The 20870-nt window shown below is 45.5% G+C and overlaps 1 protein-coding gene across 1 annotated transcript; it reads right to left on the reverse strand.

Moving 5' to 3' along the window:
- Nucleotides 1–431: 431 nt before the first annotated feature.
- LOC137362368 (probable G-protein coupled receptor 139) lies at nt 432–20302 on the reverse strand. The gene is made up of 3 exons (XM_068026773.1): nt 20054–20302; nt 18237–18456; nt 432–1333 (listed from the first exon to the last, which is right to left on the reverse strand). The coding sequence occupies exons 1-3, from the start codon at nt 20300–20302 to the stop codon at nt 432–434; spliced, it is 1371 nt and encodes a 456-aa protein (XP_067882874.1).
- Nucleotides 20303–20870: the final 568 nt, after the last annotated feature.

Raw genomic sequence — 20870 nt, forward strand, 5'->3', positions numbered from 1 at the left:
TCCTTCTCTTTGGTGAATACTGATGCAAAGTATCCCATAAATAAATAAAAAAAAGTGAATTGCTCTTTCGGAGAGCTGGTGCAGACTCAATGGGCTGAATGCTCTCCTTCTGTTGTTGACCAGTGGGAGGGGCTGGCAGAAATCAGGCCCCGCCTCTGACCGTTGTGCCGTCACTATGGAGGACAGTTCCCAACCCCAGGACCCTGTCATCATAGCGACAGGCCCTGACCCCAATCCCCGTCACAATGGGGAACAGGCACCACCACCAATCCCCTGTAACCATGGGGAATAGGCCCATACGCACACTCCCCATCAGCCTGACGACAGGCCCAGCCCCTGATCTGTCACATTAGTGAAAGTTCCATGCCCCAGCTGCTGAACATGTGAAAGAAAATGAGAAGCTGATGGAAATAATGATTCACTTCCTCTCATCATTGAATGAATTTAACAATTGTAGTAAAGGGATATTTCAGCACATTCTTCAGCTGCTCTCTGAACTGAGTCTGGGTCACGGCGTAAATCGCAGTGTTTGTGCAGCAACTTAGGAGCTGCAGCATGAAGGCTATTTCCCGCACAAAACCAGGCAGAAATACAGACCGATACCCCAAACCCCACATTCGCTTCCATATCGAATACACCATTAATGCTGCCCACAACAGGATGAAATTGGCCGAGATAACTAACAGTAAAATGATGGATTTTCTTCGGCTCTCCATTTCTGGGTCTCTGGGACGCTCCCCACTCCTGTGAGACCGGAGTCTCCTGCGCCCTCTGTTGCTCACTAAAATATGTCTGACGGTGAAAGCATTGAGCAGCAGAATCACAACAAATGGGACACACGGTGTTAGAATGTGATGAATGAACTCGATTGTTGCCCAGACCCGAGATACTGGAACATCGTCTGTCGCCCCACAAAACCAAGGGCTGTTCCACAGCTTATACCGACCTGTGAACATAAAATACCAGAAAATGTTCTTCAAACAGCCTATCACAGTCACTGTTCCCAGAATTAAAGCCGCTGTTTTCTCGGTGCAATATTTATTTTTCAGCTTCTGGCAACAAATGGCCACAAATCGATCAAAGGTGAAAGTGACAGTGAACCAGACAGAACAGTCTGTGGCTGCAAACAGCAGGACGGCGTGGATATTACACACACGAACGGAAAACCTCAGGAAAAGGAACTGTAGATAATAAACAATTGGAATGTGTCTCAATATCAGGTCGAAGATAATGACCAGTAGATCCGCCGCTGCCATGGCCACCAGGTAGCGAGTGACACATTTGGAGAGACCACACTTTCCCCGGGACAGGATCACAATCGTCACCAAGTTAACTGTGAGGAAGAGAAATAAACAGGGAAATTATACATCAGGCTTGGAACAAAGGTATCAGTTTGATTGAGGACTTATTGAGATGTTTAATTGTGTCACTGGAAACAATGATGTATTGAAATGATTGGACCTAAAAGACAAACAGAAAGGTCTGCGATATTGTGGAAGGCGAGAGAGATTACATGAAAAAATTATGATACTGAAATTTTTGAACCCAATATTGGTCACAATCCTCTTTCACTCCTTTACCTGGCTGGTTGAAAAACTCTTCCATCTTTAGGTTCTCCTAGTTGTGATGAAGGGTCATTAACAGGGTTTCTCTCTCCACAAATGCTGCCTGACCTGCTGAGTATTTCCAGCACTCGCTGTTTTTATGAACTCTTTTTGTCTCTCCACAGATACTGCCTGACCTGCTGAGTATTTCCAGCACTTGCTGTTTTTATTAACTCTGTTTCTTTCTCCACATACACTGCCCGACCTGCTGAGTATTTCCAGCACTCTCTGTTTTTATTAACTCTGTTTCTCTCTCCACAGATACTGCCTGACCTGCTGAGTATTTCCAGCACTCTCTGTTTTTATTAACTCTGTTTCTCCCTCCACAGATACTGCCTGACCTGCTGAGTATTTCCAGCACTTTCCATTTTTATTTCAGATTTACAGCATCTGCAGTATTTTGCTCTTGTATAGAAGGGCAAGTGTTCGACTGACTAAAAGATTAGTATGCAGGTATAATAAATGATCAAGAAGGCAAATACAATGTTGTTGTTTATTGCAAGGGAATGGAGCATCTGCGGGAAGTGCACCCAACTCCAGCTCCTCGCAGACCGCGTTAGGGAACTGGAGCTGGAGCTGGATGAACTTCGGATCATTCGGGAGGCGGAGGGGATTATTGAGAGGAGTTATCAGGAGGCAGTCACACCTCAGGTAAAAGAGGTAGGTAGATGGGTTACCGTCAGGGGAAGGAAAGGGAACCAGCAGGCAGTGCAGGGATCCCCTGTGGCCGTTTCCCTCAACAACAGGTATACCGTTTTGGATACTGTTGGGGGGGGGACGACTTACCAGGGGTAAGCAATGGGGTACAGGTCTCTGGCACAGAATCTGTCCCTGTTGCTCAGAAGGGAAAGGGGAAGAGGAGCAGAGCATTAGTCATTGGGGACTCCATAGTTAGGGGAACAGATAGGAGGTTCTGTGGGAACGAGAGAGACTCACGGTTGGTGTGTTGCCTCCCAGGTGCCAGGGTACGTGATGTCTCTGATCGTGTTTTTGGGATCCTTAAGGGGGAGGGGGAGCACCCCCAAGTCGTGGTCCACATAGGCACCAACGACATAGGTAGGAAGAGAGATGGGGATTTAAGGCAGAAATTCAGGGAGCTAGGGTGGAAGCTTAGAGCAAGAACAACCAGAGTTGTTATCTCTGGGTTGTTGCCCGTGCCACGTGCTAGCGAAGAGAGGAATAGGGAGAGAGAGGAGTTGAACACGTGGCTGCAGGGATGGTGTAGGAGGGAGGGTTTTGGTTTCCTGGATAATTGGGGCTCTTTCTGGGGTAGGTGGGACCTCTACAAACAGGATGGCCTTCACCTGAACCAGAGGGGTACCAATATCCTGGGGGGGAGATTTGTTAGTGCTCTTCGGGGGGGTTTAAACTAAATCAGCAGGGGAATGGGAACCTAAATTGTAGTTCCAGTGTACAGGCTGTTGAGAGCAGTGAGGTCAGGGATAAGGTTACAGGGACGCAAGAGGGCACTGGCAAGCAAGAACATGGTTTAAAGTGTGTCTACTTCAACACCAGGAGCATCCGGAATAAGGTGGGTGAGCTTGCAGCATGGGTTGGTACCTGGGATCCTGATGTTGTGGCCATTTCAGAGACATGGGTAGAGCAGGGGCAGGAATGGATGTTGCAGGTTCCGGGATTTAGATGTTTCAGTAAGAACAGAGAAGAGGGTAAAAGAGGGGGGGGGTGTGGCATTGTTAATCAAGGAAAGTATTACAGCGGCAGAAAGGACGTTTGAGGACTCGTCTACTGAGGTAGTATGGGCCGAGGTTAGAAACAGGAGAGGTGAGGTCACCCTGTTGGGAGTTTTCTATAGACCTCCGAATAGTTCCAGAGATGTAGAGGAAAGGATAGCGAAGATGATTCTCGACAAGAGCGAGAGTAACAGGGTAGTGGTTATGGGGGACTTTAACTTTCCAAATATTGACTGGAAATACTATAGTTCGAGTACTTTAGATGGGTCTGTTTTTGTCCAGTGAGTGCAGGAGGGTTTGCTGACACAGTATGTGGACAGGCCAACCAGGGGCGATGCCACATTGGATTTGGTACTGGGTAATGAACCCGGCCAGGTGTTCGATTTAGATGTAGGTGAGCACTTTGGCGATAGTGATCACAATTCGGTTAGGTTTACCTTAGCGATGGGCAGGGACAGGTATATACCGCAGGGCAAGAATTATAGCTGGGGGAAAGGAAATTATGACGCGATTAGGCAAGATTTAGGATGTGTAGGATGGGGAAGGAAACTGCAGGGGATGGGCACAAACGAAATGTGGAGTTTATTCAAGGAGCAGCTAATGCGTGTCCTTGATAAGTATGTACCTGTCAGGCAGGGAGGAAGTTGTCGAGCGAGGGAGCCGTGGTTTACTAAAGAAGTTGAAGCGCTTGTCAAGAGGAAGAGGGCGGCTTATGTTAGGATGAGACGTGAAGGCTCAGTTAGGGCGCTTGAGAGTTACAAGCTAGCCAGGAAGGATCTAAAGGGAGGGCTAAGAAGAGCAAGGAGAGGACACGAGAAGTCATTGGCGGATAGGATCAAAGAAAACCCTAAGGCTTTCTATAGGTATATCAGGAATAAAAGAATGATAAGAGTTAGAACAGGGCCAATCAAGGATAGTAGTGGGAAGTTGTGTGCGGAATCAGAGGAGATAGGGGAAGCGTTAAATGAATATTTTTCGTCAGTATTTACAGTAGAGAAAGAAAATGTTGCCGAGGAGATTACTGAGATACAGCCTACTAGGCTAGATGGGATTGAGATTCACAAGGAGGAGGTGTTAGCAATTTTGGAAAGAGTGAAAATAGATACGTCCCCTGGGCCAGATGGGATTTATCCTAGGATTCTCTGGGAAGCCAGGGAGGAGATTGCAGAGCCGTTGTTGTTGATCTTTATGTCGTCATTGTCGACAGGAGTAGTGCCGGAGGACTGGAGGATAGCAAATGTTGTCCCCTTGTTCAAGAAGGGGAGTAGAGACAGCCCTGGTAATTATAGACCTGTGAGCCTTACTTCGGTTGTGGGTAAAATGTTGGAAAGGGTTATAAGAGATAGGATTTATAATCATCTTGAAAAGAATAAGTTCATTTGCGATAGTCAGCACGGTTTTGTGAAAGGTAGGTCGTGCCTCACAAACCTTATTGAGTTTTTCGAGAAGGTGACCAAACAGGTGGATGAGGGTAAAGCCGTGGATGTGGTGTGTATGGATTTCAGTAAGGCGTTTGATAAGGTTCCCCACGGTAGGCTATTGCAGAAAATACGGAAGTATGGGGTTGAAGGTGATTTAGAGCTTTGGATCAGAAATTGGCTAGCTGAAAGAAGACAGTGGGTGGTGGTTGATGGCAAATGTTCATCCTGGAGTTTAGTTACTAGTGGTGTACCGCAAGGTTCTGTTTTGGGGCCACTGCTGTTTGTCATTTTTATAAATGACCTGGATGAAGGTGTAGAAGGGTGGGTTAGTAAATTTGCGGATGACACGAAGGTCGGTGGAGTTGTGGATAGTGTCGAAGGGTGTTGTAGGGTACAGAGGGACATAGATAGGCTGCAGAGCTGGGCTGAGAGATGGCAAATGGAGTTTAATGCGGAGAAGTGTGAGGTGATTCACTTTGGAAGGAGTAACAGCAATGCAGAGTACTGGGCTAATGGGAAGATTCTTGGTAGTGTAGATGAACAGAGAGATCTTGGTGTCCAGGTACATAAATCCCTGAAAGTTGCTACCCAGGTTAATAGGGCTGTTAAGAAGGCATATGGTGTGTTAGCTTTTATTAGTATGGGGATCGAGTTTCGGAGCCACGAGGTCATGATGCAGCTGTACAAAACTCTGGTGAGGCCGCACCTTGAGTATTGCGTGCAGTTCTGGTCACCGCATTATAGGAAGGATGTGGAAGCTTTGGAAAGGGTGCAGAGGAGATTTACTAGGATGTTGCCTGGTATGGAAGGAAGGTCTTACGAGGAAAGGCTGAGGGACTTGGGGTTGTTTTCGTTAGAGAGAAGGAGGAGGAGAGGTGACTTAATAGAGACATACAAGATAATCAGAGGGTTAGATAGGGTGGATAGTGAGAGTCTTTTTCCTCGGATGGTGATGGCAAACACAAGGGGACATAGCTTTAAGTTGAGGGGTGATAGATATAGGACAGATGTCAGAGGTAGTTTCTTTACTCAGAGAGTAGTAGGGGCGTGGAACGCCCTGCCTGCAACAGTAGTAGACTCGCCAACTTTAAGGGCATTTAAGTGGTCATTGGATAGACATATGGATGAAAATGGAATAGTGTAGGTCAGATGGTCGGCGCAACATCGAGGGCCGAAGGGCCTGTACTGCGCTGTAATGTTCTAAAAAAAAAAATAAAAGTAGAGATGTTTTTGCTGCAGTTGTACAGTCATTGGTGAGTCAATAGCAGTTCAGGAAGGCGGCTCACCACCACCTTCTCAAGGGCAATAAATGCTCTCCTAGCCAGAGATGCCCACATCCCATAAACGAAAAAAAAACCACATCTAGACTATTATGTACCGTTTTGGTCTCCTTACTTAAGAAAGGATATAATTGCATTGGAAAAGGTTCACTCGACAGATTCCTGGGATGAGAGGGTTATCTTATGAGGAAAGGTTGGACAGGTTGGGTCTGAATTCATTGGAGTTTAGAAGACTAAGAAGTGATCTTATTAAACATAAGATCCTAGCAGGAGAGACTACAACTGGGGGGGGGGGGGGGGCACTGTTTAAAAATAAAGGGTCTCCTATTTAAGACAGTGATCAGGAGAATTTCTTTCTTTCTGAGGGTTGTGAGTCTGTGGAACTCTCTTCCTCAGAGACTGGAGGAGGCAGGAACATTGGATATTTTTAAGGCAGTGTTGACAGATTCTTGACAAACAATCTCTGTGAGGCAAGGGAGGAGATAGCAGGGGCTCTGATACAAATTTTCAAATCCTCTCTGGCCACAGGAGAGGTTCCAGAGGACTGGAGGACAGGGAATGTTGTACCATTATTCAAGAAGGGTAGCAGGGATAAACCAGGTAATTACAGGCCAGTGAGTCTAACATCAGTGCCTGCGAAAATATTGGAAACAATTCTGAGGGACAGGATTAATCTCCACTTGAAGAGGCAGGGGTTAATCAGGAATAGTCAGCATGGCTTTGTCAGGGGCAGATCGTGCCTAACTAACTTGATTGAATTTTTCGAGGAGGTGACTAAATGTCTCGATGAGGGTAAAGCAGTTGATGTAGTCTACATGGACTTCAGTAAGGCTTTTGATAAGGTCCCACATGGGAGATTGGTTAAGAAGGTAAGAGCCCATGGGATCCAGGGCAATTTGGCAAAGTGGATCCAAAATTGGCTCAGTAGCAGGAAACAGAGGGTAATGGTCGAGGGTTGTTTTTGCGAGTGGAAGCCTGTGACCAGTGGTGTACCACAGGGATCGGTGCTGGGACCCTTGCTGTTTGTAGTGTACATTAATGATTTAGACGTGACTATGGGAGGTATGATCAGTAAGTTTGCAGATGACATGAAAATTGGTGGTGTTGTAAATAATGAGGAGGAAAGCCTTTGATTACAGGACGATATAGATGGGCTGGTAAGATGGGCGGACCAGTGCCAAATGGAATTTAATCCTGAAAAGTGTGAGGTGATGCATTTTGGGAGGACTAACAAGGCAAGGGAATATACAATGGATGGTAGGACCCTAGGAAGTACAAAGGGTCAGAGGGACCTTGGTGTACTTGTCCGTGGATCACTGAAAGCAGCAGCACAGGAGATAAGGTGGTTAGGAAGGCATATGGGATACTTGCCTTTATTAGCCGAGGCATAGAATATAAGAGCAGGGAGGTTATGATGGAGCTGTATAAAACGCTAGTTAGGCCACAGCTGGAGTACTGTGTACAGTTCTGGTCACCACACTATGGGAAGGATGTGATTACACTGGAGAGGGTGCAGAGGAGATTCACCAGGATGTTGCCTGGGCTGGAGCATTTCAGCTATGAAGAGAGACTGAAAAGGCTAGGGTTGTTTTCCTTAGAGCAGAGAAGGATGGGGGGAGATATGATTGAGGTATACAAAATTATGAGGGGCATTGATAGGTTAGATAGGAAGAAATGTTTTCCCTTAGCGGAGCGGTCAATAACCAGGGGGCATAGATTTAAGGTAAGGAGCAGGAGGTTTAAGGGGGATTTGAGGAAAAATGTTTTTCACCCAGAGTGTGGTTGGAATCTGGAACACACTGCCTGAAGAGGTGGTAGAGGCAGGAACCCTCACAACATTTAAGAAGTATTTAGATGAGCACTTGAAACGCTACAGCATACAAGGCTACGGGCCAAGAGCATGAATATGGGGTTCGAATAGTTGGGTGCTGGATGGCCGGCACAGACACGATGGGTCGAAGGGCATGTTTCTGTGCTGTATAAATCTATGGCTCTATGACTCCAACACCATTTCCCTACTAATACTGATTTCATACAGTTCCTCCTTCTCACTAGACCCTATGTTCCCCAGCATTTCTGGGAGGTAATTTGTGTTCTCCTTTTTGAAGACAGAACCAAAGTATGTATTTAATTGGTCTGCCATTTCTTTGTTCCCCATTGTAAATTCCCCTGTTTCTGACTGTAAGGGACTCACATTTGTCTTCACTAATCTTTTTCTCTTCATATATCTACAGAAGCTTTTACAGTCAGTTTTTATGTTCTCTGAAAGCTTATTCTCATACTCTATTTTCCCTTTTTCTTAATCAATCCCTTTGTCCCCCTTTGCTGAATTCTAAACTTCTCCCAATCTTCAGGTTTTCTGCTTATTCTGGCCATTTTATATTTCTCCCCCCTTGGATCTAATACTATCCCTAATTTCTTTTGTAAGCCATGGTTGAGCCACCCTTCCTGTTTTATTTTTATGCCAGACAGGAATGAACAATTGTTGTAATTCATCCATGTGCTCTTTAAATGCTAGCCATTGCCTATCCACTGTCAATCGTTTAAGTAACATTCCCCAATCTATCATAGCCAACACGCACCTCATACCTTCATAGTTTCCTTTATTTAGATTCAGGACCCTAGTCTCGGAATCAACTCTCTCACTGTCCACCTTAATGAAGAATTCTATCATGTTATGGTCGCTCTTCCTCAAGGGACCCCGCACAACAGGATTGTTAACTAATCCTTTCTCATTACATAATACCCAGTCCAAGATGGCCTGTTCTCTACTTGGTTCCTCAACATATTGGTCCAAAGAACCATCACATAGACACTCCAGGAATTCCTCCTCTACACGATTATTGCTAATTTGGTTTGCCCAATCCACATGAAAATTAAAATCGCCCATAATTACAGTTGAAGCGTTATTGCATGCAGTTAATGCCAGCCTCTATATGACCACTGCTGTTTGGGGGTCGAGATACAACCCCTACCAACGTTTTCTGCCCCTCGGTGTTTCTTAGCTCCACCCATACAGATTCCACATCAGTTCTCCCCACAGGTCCGCTCCGTTCCTCTCCGTTCCGCTTACCTTCCGGGAGTGGAGCGGAGAGGAACGAAGCGGACCTGTGGGGAGAACGCCGAGTGCTGAGTCTATAAATCGACCCCGAGGATCGAGGCCCAGTCCCTTACCTTCCGGGAGTGGAGCGGAGAGGAACGGAGCGGACCTGTGGGGAGAACGCCGAGTGCTGAGTCTATAAATCGACCCCGAGGATCGAGGCCCAGTTCCTTACCTTCCGGGAATGGAGCGGAGAGGAGTTTTGAAAAAACAAGCCAACAGTGACATCAGAGGAGAGCTGCAAGCTGATTGGTTGGTGAGTAGCAGCTGTTAGAATATCTTTAAAAAATAAGGGGAAAGTTTTTTTTTGTTGAAAATAAAATCTTTGGTGATAAGGTGAGTACTTCCAAAGTGTTTTTTTTTAAAGTACTTTAGATTGGAGTGGGTAGAACAAGGCCCCTCGTGTTCTTAGTATTTTTTAATTAAGGGAGTAACTAATTAATCTAAGTGTAAGTCATGACAGGAGAAGGGGAAAGCAGCAAACAAAAACAAAGAACAGTTCAGCATAGGAACAGGCCATTCGGCCCTCCAAGCCTGCGCCGATCTTGATGCCTGCCTAAACTAACACCTTCTGCACTTCCGGGGCCCATATCCCTCTATTCCCATCCTATTCATGTATTTGTCAAGATGCCTCTTAAACGTCATTATCGTATCTGCTTCCACCACCTCCCCCGGCAACAAGTTCCAGGCATTCACCACCCTCTATGTAAAGAACTTGCCTTGCACATCCCCTCTGAACTTTGCCCCTCTCACCTTAACCCATGTCCCCTAGTAACTGACTCTTCCACCCTGGGAAAAAGCTTCTGACTATCCACTCTGTCCATGCCACTCATAACTTTGTAAACCTTTATCATGTTGCCCCTCCACCTCCGTCATTCCAGTGAAAACAATCCGAGTTTATCCAACCTCTCCTCATAGCTAATGCCCTCCAGACCAGGCAACATCCTGGTAAACCTCTTCTGTACCTTCTCCAAAGCCTCCACGTCCTTCTGGTAGTGTGGCGACCAGCAGCCAAGTTTGTGACACCACGGAGGGCTCTGCTGCACAGCAGGGGAGGAAAAGGGGTGGAAGAGCTATAGTGATAGGGGATTCTATCGTAAGGTGTACAGATAGGCATTTATGAGGCCACAAACGAGACTCCAGGATGGTATGTTGCCTCCCTGGTGCTAGGGTCAAGGATGTCTGGGAGTGGCTGCAGGACATTCTGAAAGGGAAGGTTGAGCAGCCAGAGGTCGTGGTCCATATTGGTACTAACGACAGAGGCAGGAAGAGAGATGAGGTCCTGCAAAGTGAATATAGGGAGTTAGGCAGAAGGTTAAAAAGCAGGACCTCGAGGGTTGTAATCTCAGGATTACTCCCTGTGCCACGTTCTAGTGAGGGTAGGAATAGGAGGATTAGGCAAATTAATGTGTGGCTGAAGAGCTGGTGTAGGCGGGAGGGCTTCAGCTACTTGGATCATTGGGATCTCTTCTGGTGCAGAGGTGACCTGTACAAGAAGGACAGGTTGCATCTAAACTGGAGGGGCACCAATATCCTTGCAGGGAGGTTTGCTAGAACTACTCAGGGGGGTTTAAACTAGTCTTGCAGTGGGGTGGGACCCAAAGTAGTAGTCTCTCCGATGAGATAGTTGAGGCAAATGTAGAGGTTAAAGCAAGCAAGTCCAGTAGGCAGGCCGGGCAGGGGCAGGACAGGGAGCGTGGAAGGTCTGGTAGGCTAAACTGCATTTACTTTAATGCAAGAAGCCTTACAGGTAAGGCAGATGAACTCAGAGCATGGATCGGTACATGGGATTGTGATATTATAGCTATTACGGAAACGTGGTTGAGGGATGGGCAGGACTGGCAGCTCAATGTTCCAGGGTACCGATGCTTCCGGCGTGACAGAGGTGGAGGTAAGAGAGGAGGGGGAGTTGCACTATTGATTAGGGAGGACATCACGACAGTACTTAGAGGATATCCCGGGGGGAATGTCCAGCGAGGCCATATGGGTAGAACTTAGAAATAAGAAAGGGGTGATCACTTTGATGGGATTATACTACAGGCCCCCCAATAGTCAGAGGGAAGTGGAGGAGCATATATGTAGGGAAATCACAGATAGGTGTAGGAATTATAGGGTTGTAATAGTAGGTGATTTTAACTTCCCTAATATTGACTGGGACTGCCTCAGTGCTAAGGGATCAGATGGGGAAGAATTTGTTAAGTGTGTCCAGGATAGTTTTCTGAAGCAGAATGTGGATGGCCCTACTAGAGAAGGGGCTACACTCGACCTCCTCTTAGGAAATGAGGATGGGCAGGTGGTTGATGTGTCAGTGGGGGAGCACTTTGGGACCAGTGACCATAACTCTATTAGCTTCAAGATAATTATGGAAAAGGATAGGACTGGTCCTCAGGTTGAAGTCTGAAATTGGGGGAAGGCTAATTTCGATGGCATCAGACAGGAACTCTCAAAAGTTGAATGGGAGTGGCTGTTTACAAGTAAAGGGACGTCTGGCAAGTGGGAGGCTTTTAAAAGTGAGATAGGAAGAGTTCAGGGCTGGCATGTTCCTGTTTGATGGAAGGGCAAGGCTGGCAAGTTTAGGGAACCTTGGTTGACGAGGGATATTGAGGGTCTGGTCAGGACTAGGAAGGAGGAATATGTCAGTTATAGGCAGCTGGGATCATGTGAGTCCCTCGAGGAGTATAGGAATGTAGGAGTATACTTAAGAAAGAAATTAGGAGTGAAAAGGGGCCATGAGATTTCCCTTACAGATAAGATAAAGAAGACTCCTAAAAGATTCTATAAGTATATTAAGAGTAAAAGGGTAGCGAGGGAGAGAGTAGGTTCCCTTAAGGATCAGTGTGGCAATCTATGTGTGGAGCCACGGGAAATGGGTGAGGTCTTAAATGAATATTTCTCATCCGCATTTACCGTGTAGAAGTTCATGGAAGCTAGTGAGTTCAAGGGAAGGAACACCGATATCCTGGAGCATATCAACATTACAAAGGATGAGATGTTGGATGGTTTGAAGTGTATTAAGGTGGATAAATCCCCAGGGCCTGACCAGGTGTATCTTAGGATGCTCTGGGAAGCAAGGGAGGAGATTTCTGGGGCCCTGGCTGAGATTTTGTATCATCGTTAGCCATGGGTGAGGTACCGGAAGACGGGCCGGAGAGCCTTACATCAGTGATGGGAAAGTTTAGTTTAGTTTAGTTTAGAGATACAGCACTTTAACAGGCCCTTCGGCCCACCGAGTCTGTGCCGACCATCAACCACCCATTTATACTAATCCTACACTAATCCCGTACTCCTATCACATCCCCACCTGTCCCTATATATTTCCCTACCACCTACCTATACTAGGGGCAATTTATGATGGCCAATTAACCTATCAACCTGCAAGTCTTTGGCATGTGGGAGGAAACCGGAGCACCCGGAGGAAACCCACGCAGACACAGGGAGAACTTGCAAACTCCGCACAGGCAGTACCCAGGATCGAACCCGGGTCCCTGGAGCTGTGAGGCTGCAGTGCTAACCACTGCGCCACTGTGCCGCCCAAATTATTGGAAGGGATTCTGAGAGACAGGATTTATATGCATCTGGAAAGGTACGGTCTGTTTTTGATAGTCAGCATGGCTTTGTGCGTGGGAAATCATGTCTCACGAATTTGATTGAGTTTTTCGAGGAAGTTACCAAGAGGATTGGCGAGGGCAGGGCGATGCACGCTTTCTACATAGACTTTAGTAAGGCCTTTGACAAGGTCCCGCATGGTAGGTTGGTCCAGAAGGTTTGAACACATGAGATCCAGGGTGAGCTAGCCAATTGGGTACAAAATTGGCTTGGTGATAGGAGGCAGAGGGTGGTAGTGGAGGGTTGTTTTTCAGATTGGAGGCTGGTGACCAGTGATGTGTCGAAGGGATCGGTGCTGGGCCTTCTGTTGTTTGTCATATATATTAATGACTTGGATGTGAATGTAAGGGGCATGATTAGTAAGTTTTCAGATGACACCAAAATTGGTGGTATAGTGGACAGTGAAGAAGGTTGTCTAAGGTTACAACAGGATATAGATCAACTGGGAAAGTGGGCAAGGGATTGGAAAATGGAATTTAACGCAGACAAGTGTGAAGTGATTTATTTTGGGAAGTTAAACCAGGGCAGGACATATACAGTGAATGGCAGGGCCCTGGGGAGTGTTCTTGAGCACAGAGACCTTGGGGTGCAAGTACATAGTTCCCTGAAAGTGGCAACACAGGTAGACAGGGTGGTGAAGAAGGCATATGGCATGCTTGCCTTCATTGGCCGAGGCATTGAGTACAAGAGTTGGGACAGTTGTATATGACGTTGGTTAGGCCGCATTTGGAGTACTGTGTGCAGTTCTGGTCGCCACACTACAGGAAAGATGTGATTAAGCTAGAGAGGGTGCAGAAAAGATTCACAAGGATGTTGCCTGGTTTGGAGGGCTTGAGTTATAAAGAGAGATTGGATAGGCTGGGTCTGTTTTCCCTGGAGCGAAGGAGGCTGAGAGGGGACATGATAGAGGTATATAAAATTATGAGAGGCATAGATAGGGTAGATAGCCAGAGTCTGTTTCCCATGGTAGGGGTGACTAAAACTAGAGGGCATAGATTTAAGGTGAGAGGGAGGAGGTTTAAAGGGGATCAAAGGGGTAAATTTTTCACACAATGAATAGTGGGTATCTGGAATGAGCTGCCTGAGGAGGTGGTGGAGGCAGGAACAGTAGCAACATTTAAGAGGCATCTGGACAGGTACTTGAATGAGCAAGGCATAGAGAGATATGGAATTAATGCAGGCAGGTGGGATTAGTATAGATAGGCATTATGGTCGGCATGGACACAGTGGGCTGAAGGGCCTGTTTCTATGCTGTACGACTCTATGATTCTATGATTGTCTGAGCTAATATCCTTCCTCACTATTTTATTGACTTCCTCTTTTACTAACAACGCCACTCCACCTCCTTTCCTGTAGAAACTCTTTCTCCTGATTAACCTTTTAGTCATTCTGTGCTATTCTTTATATTCTGACCAATCATCTGACCTGCCACTCATCTATGTGCAATTATATGCCTTTTCCTTAAGTTGGTTGCATTCCTTGACTTCTTTAGTTAACCACAGATGTGAGTGTACTGAAATATCCCCTTAAAAGTCTGCCTGCAGTACCTTTCATCTGGCCCTGGTGACTTATCCACTTTCAAGGATGCTCATCCCCTTAACCAAATCCAATTAGTCACAGTACCGTAGAGGAGGAATTCTTGAAGTGTATACGGGATGGTTTTCTGGATCAATAAGTTGAGGAACCAACTAGAGAACAGGCCATCCTCGACTGGGTATTGAGTAATGAGAGAGGAATAATTGACAATCTACTGGTGCGAGACCCCTCGGGGATGAGCGACCATAATATTATCGAATTCTTCATCGAGATGGAGAGTGACGTAGTTGATTCTGAGACTAGGGTCCTGAATCTTAATAAAGGAAACTACGAAGGTATGAAGCACGAGTTGGTTAGGATGGGTTGGGAAACGTTACTTAAAGGGATGACGGTGGATAGGCAATGGCAAACATTTAAAGAGCGCATGGATGAACTGCAACAATTGTTTATTCCTGTCTGGCGCAAAAGTAAAACGGGAAAGTTAGCCAAATCATGGCTTACAAAGGAAATTAGAGATAGCATTAGACCCAAGAAAGTGGCATACAAATTTGATAGAAAAAAAACCAACAGACCTGAGGATTGGGCGCAGTTTAGAATTCAGCAAAGGAGGACCAAGGAATTGATTAAGAAGGGGAAAATAGAGTACGAGAGTAAGCTTGCGGGAAACATAAAAACTGACTGTAAATGTTTCTAGAGGTATGTGAAGAGAAAAAGATTGGTGAAGACAAATGTAGGTCCCTTACAGTCAGAAACAGGGGAATTTATTATGGGGAATAAAGAAATGGCTGACCAACTAAATGCATACTTTGGTTCTGTCTTCACAAAGGAGGACACAAATATCATACCAGAAATGTTGGGGAACACAGGGCTTAGTGAGAGAGAGGAACTGAGGGAAATCAGTATTATTAGAAAAATGGTGTTGGGGAAATTGATGGGATTGAAGGCTGATAACTCCCCAGGGCCTGATGGTATGCAACCCAGGGTACTTAAGGAAATGGCCCTAAAAATAGTGGATGCATTGGTGGTCATCTATCTAGATTCTATTGACACTGGAACAGTTCCTACAGATTGGAGGGTAGCTAATGTAACCCCACTATTTAAAAAGGGATGTAGAGAGAAAATAGGGAATTATAGACCAGTCAGCCTGACGTCAGTAGTGGGGAAAATTCTACAGTCCATCATCAAATATTTTATAGCAGAGCACTTGGAGAACAGTGGTAGAATCAGGCAGAGTCAGCATGGATTTACGAAAGGGAAATCATGCTTGACAAATCTACTAGAATTCTTCGAGGACATAACTAGTAGAGCTGATGAGGGGGAGCCAGTGGATGTGGTTTATTTGGACTTTCAGAAGGCTTTTGACAAAGTCCCACATAAGAGATTAGCATGTAAAATTAAAGCGCATGGGATTGGGGGTAGTGTATTGCGATGGATAGAAAATTGGTTGGCAGACAGGAAACAAAGAGTAGAGATAAATTCGCCACCTCCAGCGTGATGCCACTACCAAACGCATCTCTATCCTCACCCCTTCCCCTGTCAGCATTACGAAGGGATCGTTCCCTCCGCGACAGCCTGGTCCACTTCTCCATTACCCCCACTCCCTCGTCCCCGTCCCATGGCACCTTCCCCTGCAATCGCAGGGGGTGCGATACATGCCCATTTACCTCCTCTGTCCTCACTATCCCAGGCCCCAAACACTCCTTTCAGGTGAAGCAGCCATTTACTTGTACTTCTTTCAATGTAGTATACTGTATTCGCTGCTCACAATGTGGTCTCCTCTACATTGGGGAGACCAAACGCAGACTGGGTGACCGCTTTTTGGACACCTCCGCTCAGTCCATAAGCAGGACCCTGAGCTTCCGGTTGCTTGCCATTTCAACACTCCCCCTTGCTCTCAGGCTCACATCTCTGTCCTGGGATTGCTGCAGTGTTCCAGTGAACATCAACGCAAGCTCGAGGAACAACATCTCATTTACCCATTAGGCACACTACAGCCTGCTGGACTGAACGTTGAGTTCAATAACTTCAGAGCATGACGGGCCCCCCTTTTACATTTATTTTTAGTTATTTTTTCTTTTTTCTTCTCTTTTTTCCTTTTTTGCATTTTTTACAATTTTTAAATTTTTTAAATTTAATTTCATTGTAGTTTGTTCAGTTTGCTTACCCACTGTCTTTTTTCATGTTTGCACTTGCTGCTGTTTAATCTTCAGTTCGTTAACACCCTATCTGTACTGATGCTTTGTCTTTCAACACACCATTAACATATTGTTTGCCTTTGCTCCATGACCTCTTGGTCAGCTATGTGGCCTGGTCCAATCTACACCTTCTCCTTTGTTATCTCTTGCTCCACCCCCACCTCACTTGCTTATAACCTTTGACATTTCTAATATTTGCCAGTTCCGAAGAAGGGTCACTGACCCGAAACGTTAACTCTGCTTCTCTTTCCACAGATGCTGCCAGACCTGCTGAGCGGTTCCAGCATTTCTTGTTTTTATTTGAGATTTCCAGCATCTGCAGTATTTTGCTTTTATTTGAGGGATAAATGGGTCTTTTTCCGAATGGCAGGCAGTGACTAGTGGGGTACCACAGGGATAGGTGCTAGGTTCCCAGTATTCACAATATATATTAATGATTTAGGTGAGGGAAATAAATGTAATATCTCCAAATTTGCAGATGACACAAAATTGGGTGGAGGGTGAGTTGTGAGGAGGATGCAGAGAGGCTTCAAGGTGATTTGGACAAGTTGAGTGAGTGGGCTAATGCATGGCAGATGCAGTATAATGTGGATAAATGTGAGGTTATCCACTTTGGTAGCAAAAACAGGAAGGCAGATTATTATGTAACCGGCTATAAACTAAGAGAGGGGAATGCATCGAGACCTGGGTGTTCTCGTACACCAGTCGCTGAAGGTAAGCATGCAGGCGCAACAGGCGGTAAAAAAGGCAAATGGTATGTTGGCCTTCGCAGCGAAAGGATTCAAGTACAGGAGGAAGGATGTCTTGCTGCACTTATACAAGGCCTTGGTGAGGCCACACCTGGAATATTGTGTGCAGTTTTGGTCTCCTTATCTGAGGAAGGATGTCCATGCTATAGAGGGAGTGCAGCGAAGGTTTACCAGACTGATTCCTGGGATGGTGGGACTGACATATGAGGAGAGATTGAGTCGGTTAGGATTATATTCGCTGGAGTTCAGAAGAGTGAGGGGGGATCTCATAGAAACCTGTAAAATTCTCACAGGACTTGACAGGGTAGATGCAGGAAGGATGTTCCCGATGGTGGGGGAGTCCAGATTCAGGGGTCGTAGTCTAAGGATACGGGTAAACCTTACAGGACTGAGATGAGGAGAAATTTCTTCAGCCAGAGAGTGGTGAGCCTGTGGATTTCGCTACCACAGAAAGCAGTTGAGGCCAAAATATTGTATGTTTTCAAGAAGGATTTAGATATAGCTCTTGGGTCTGAAGGGATCAAAGGATATGGGGCGAAAGTGTGAACAGGTTACTGAGTTGGATGATCAGCCGTGATCATAATGAATGGCGAGCAGGCTCGAAGGGCCGAATGGCCTACGCCTGCTCCTATTCTCTGTTTTTCTATGTTTAATATTTCCTCTGTCCTTATGTTAATCTCATCAAATATTTCACACTCCTCTTTTTCGCAGTGTCTGTGCTGTCCCCCCTCTTTTTTGAAGACAGATGCAATGTATTCATATCGGAGAATACCCACATCTTCCACCTCTACACATAGGTTACCGTTTTGCTCATTTATGGGCCCTACTCTCTCCTTAGTCATCCTTTTTCTCTTAATGTATTGGTAATGCAACTTAGGGTTCTCCTTGATTTTACTTGCCAATATTTTTTCCTGCCCTCTCTTTGGATATAATAGCTGGATATAGAGACTTACCAGGAACAATGCCATTAGCATGGAGGGCAGAGTGAATTATAAAAGTCAAAAATGCAATTAAAAATGGATCATAGAATTAACAGCTGAATAGAGAGACTTACCAGGGACACCAATAATAGCGAGGAAGGGATAGTAAATCGCTTGAACAGCCTGAAGTGCGTAATAGATCCTCAGTTCTAATGATAACCAACCATAATTTGCAGAAAGATAATCAAATGCCCAGGAGAAGCCCCTGTCCATTGTTGTAACATTCCAATCTATTGTTATCAGATTCTGACCCATTGTTGTAAAGCTCCAGTCTATTCCTTCTCTCTGACGCTGCTGTTAATGTCGGGGACGATGCTCCCACTGACACTGTGAGATAACACATTGAAAGGAGGCCCTTATTAATATGAGAGAAACCCTCCAGTGACGCAATTAGGGTCCATGGGGACTGACTTTAATTACAGTCACTGAACAAACAGTGGTTCAGTTAACAACTTTCAATTGAGCACTTCCTGCACCAAAATACTACAAAGAACAAAGAACAAAGAACAGTACAACACAGGAACAGGTCATTTGGCCCTCCAAGCCTGCGCCGATCTTGATGCCTGGCTAAACTAAAACCTTCTGCACTTCCGGGGACCGTATCCCTCTATTCCCATCCTATTAATGTATTTGTCAAGATGCCTCTTAAATGTCGCTATCGTACCTGCTTCCACCACCTCCCCCGGCAGCAAGTTCCAGGCACTCACCACCCTCTGTGTAAAGAACTTGCCTCGCACATTAGAACATTTACAAGTCCAGATGGGACGCATGAGGGTTGCTGATGGAAGGAAAGGTGGAAATATTGGAGGCACTGGTCAGCATCCTTCAATTCTCCTTGGATATGAGAGTGGAATGAGAGGACTGGAGGGGAGTAAATGTTACACCCTGTCTAAAAAAGGAGAAATGGATAAACAGGTCAACCAGTCTAATGTCAATGGTGATAGAAGTTCAGCCATAAACAAGGAGAAAAATATTTGTTGCATTGAAGAACACGAGTGGATAAATTACAACCAGCACATACTTCTTAAAGGCAAATCATAGCTTACAAACTTGAAGTAAGCTCGTAGATGAAGCACTGGAGTGGGTTTATGAGGGCAGTGTGCTGATGTTGTGACATTTGATCAAGTGCCATTTAGTAGACTTATTAGGAAAACTGCAAGCAATGTATCAAAGGGGCAGTGACAGTATGGATATTCAGATGGCTAATGGACAGATTAGGAAACAAAAAGGAGACCTACACATGAAGACAGAGGGAATGGCTCAGTTACTAAGTGGGTACTTTGCGTCTGTCTTTATCAAATTAGAAGCTGCTTCCAAAGTCATTGTATAAGAGGAGAATTGTAGGGGTGAGGAGGTTACAAAGATAGGGAGGACTAGGCCATGGAAAGATTTCAAAATAGGATGAGAATATTAAAAGCATGGTGCTGTTCAACTGGGAGCCAGTGTAGGTTAGCAATGATGGGTGAATGGCATTTGGTGCCTTTTAGGACTCAGGAAGCAATGTTTTGGATGACCTCAAGTTTGTGGAAAGTTGATTGTGGGAGGCCAGCAAGGAGTTCAGTCGAATTGTCAAGTCTGGAAGTAACAAAGGCATAGATATGAACATACCAATTAGGAGCAGGAATAGGCTACTTGATCCCTCGAACCTGCATTGCCATTCAACAAGATCATGGCTGATCTGATTGTAAACTCAACTCCACATTCCTGCCTACCCCTGATAACCTTCACCTTGCTGTTGCCTGGATCCCTGTGTATTTGTGACACATCTCACTTTGTGATTGTCCTCAATGAACTGTTCCTTCAGCAATCACTTGGTAAATCCAAACTGATCCTCGTCTCAGTATCTGCAGTCTCTAAACAGCCAAAGCAATCTGTCAAGCCTGGCACTGACCTCAAGAAGCAGTGCATGGCATGTGCAAACAATTTGTTCCTTTTCTGGATGTGTTCTGACTTGAATATAAGGAATCTCTGCTACTTCACCTCTCCTCACCCCCAAAACAAAAGTAAAGCATTGAGAATGGTAGCAGGTCAGCCTTGGGAAACGGTGACTGTCGTGTTTACCAAGCACAAACGTCCTTTGTTTCACTCTTGTGTAGTTTCGCCCCATCTTCCTCTCCTCTGGAGCACCGCAAACCCACATAGACACGCCCGTCCCATTGAAACAGAACTAGACCCTACTCTCCTGTCTTGCCTCCACCTCAGAGGTTTAACACAGAAGAGCACTAAGGGCCACATGAGGATACAGCAGTTTCAAAATGGGAATTCCAGACAGGAGGTGTAGGTGAGGAGGCTGCGGGAATAGTGAAGAATGGGGCAATCATTTTAAACAGTAAAGAAAAAGATAGAGAAAAGAACCTGAGCAGGTGACTCTCTACCTAAATGTATCTAACCTGAGGTTGGTGCAATGATATTTATTTATATTTCCTTCTCCTTCACCCCTCCTCATTGTAGCATTTTGATCAGAACAACAACATTAAAATAATAATCAGACTTATAGAAGGATAAGCAGAGGGTAAAAACTACCTGCTGAAAATTAGCTGGTCATTTCACCCTCTGCTGAGTAAGGGAATATGTTTAATAAGCATCCTGAACACTAAAGGATAAAGGGAGCACCAGCTCACAAAAAACAATGAGCAAATCGTTTTCATAGAAAAATAGGAGCAGGATTAGGCCGTTCGGCCCTTCGAGCCTGCACCGCCATTCAATAC

Source organism: Heterodontus francisci, unplaced genomic scaffold (assembly GCF_036365525.1).
Source record: "Heterodontus francisci isolate sHetFra1 unplaced genomic scaffold, sHetFra1.hap1 HAP1_SCAFFOLD_352, whole genome shotgun sequence".
In the NCBI taxonomy this organism is placed as follows: Eukaryota; Metazoa; Chordata; class Chondrichthyes; order Heterodontiformes; family Heterodontidae; genus Heterodontus; species Heterodontus francisci.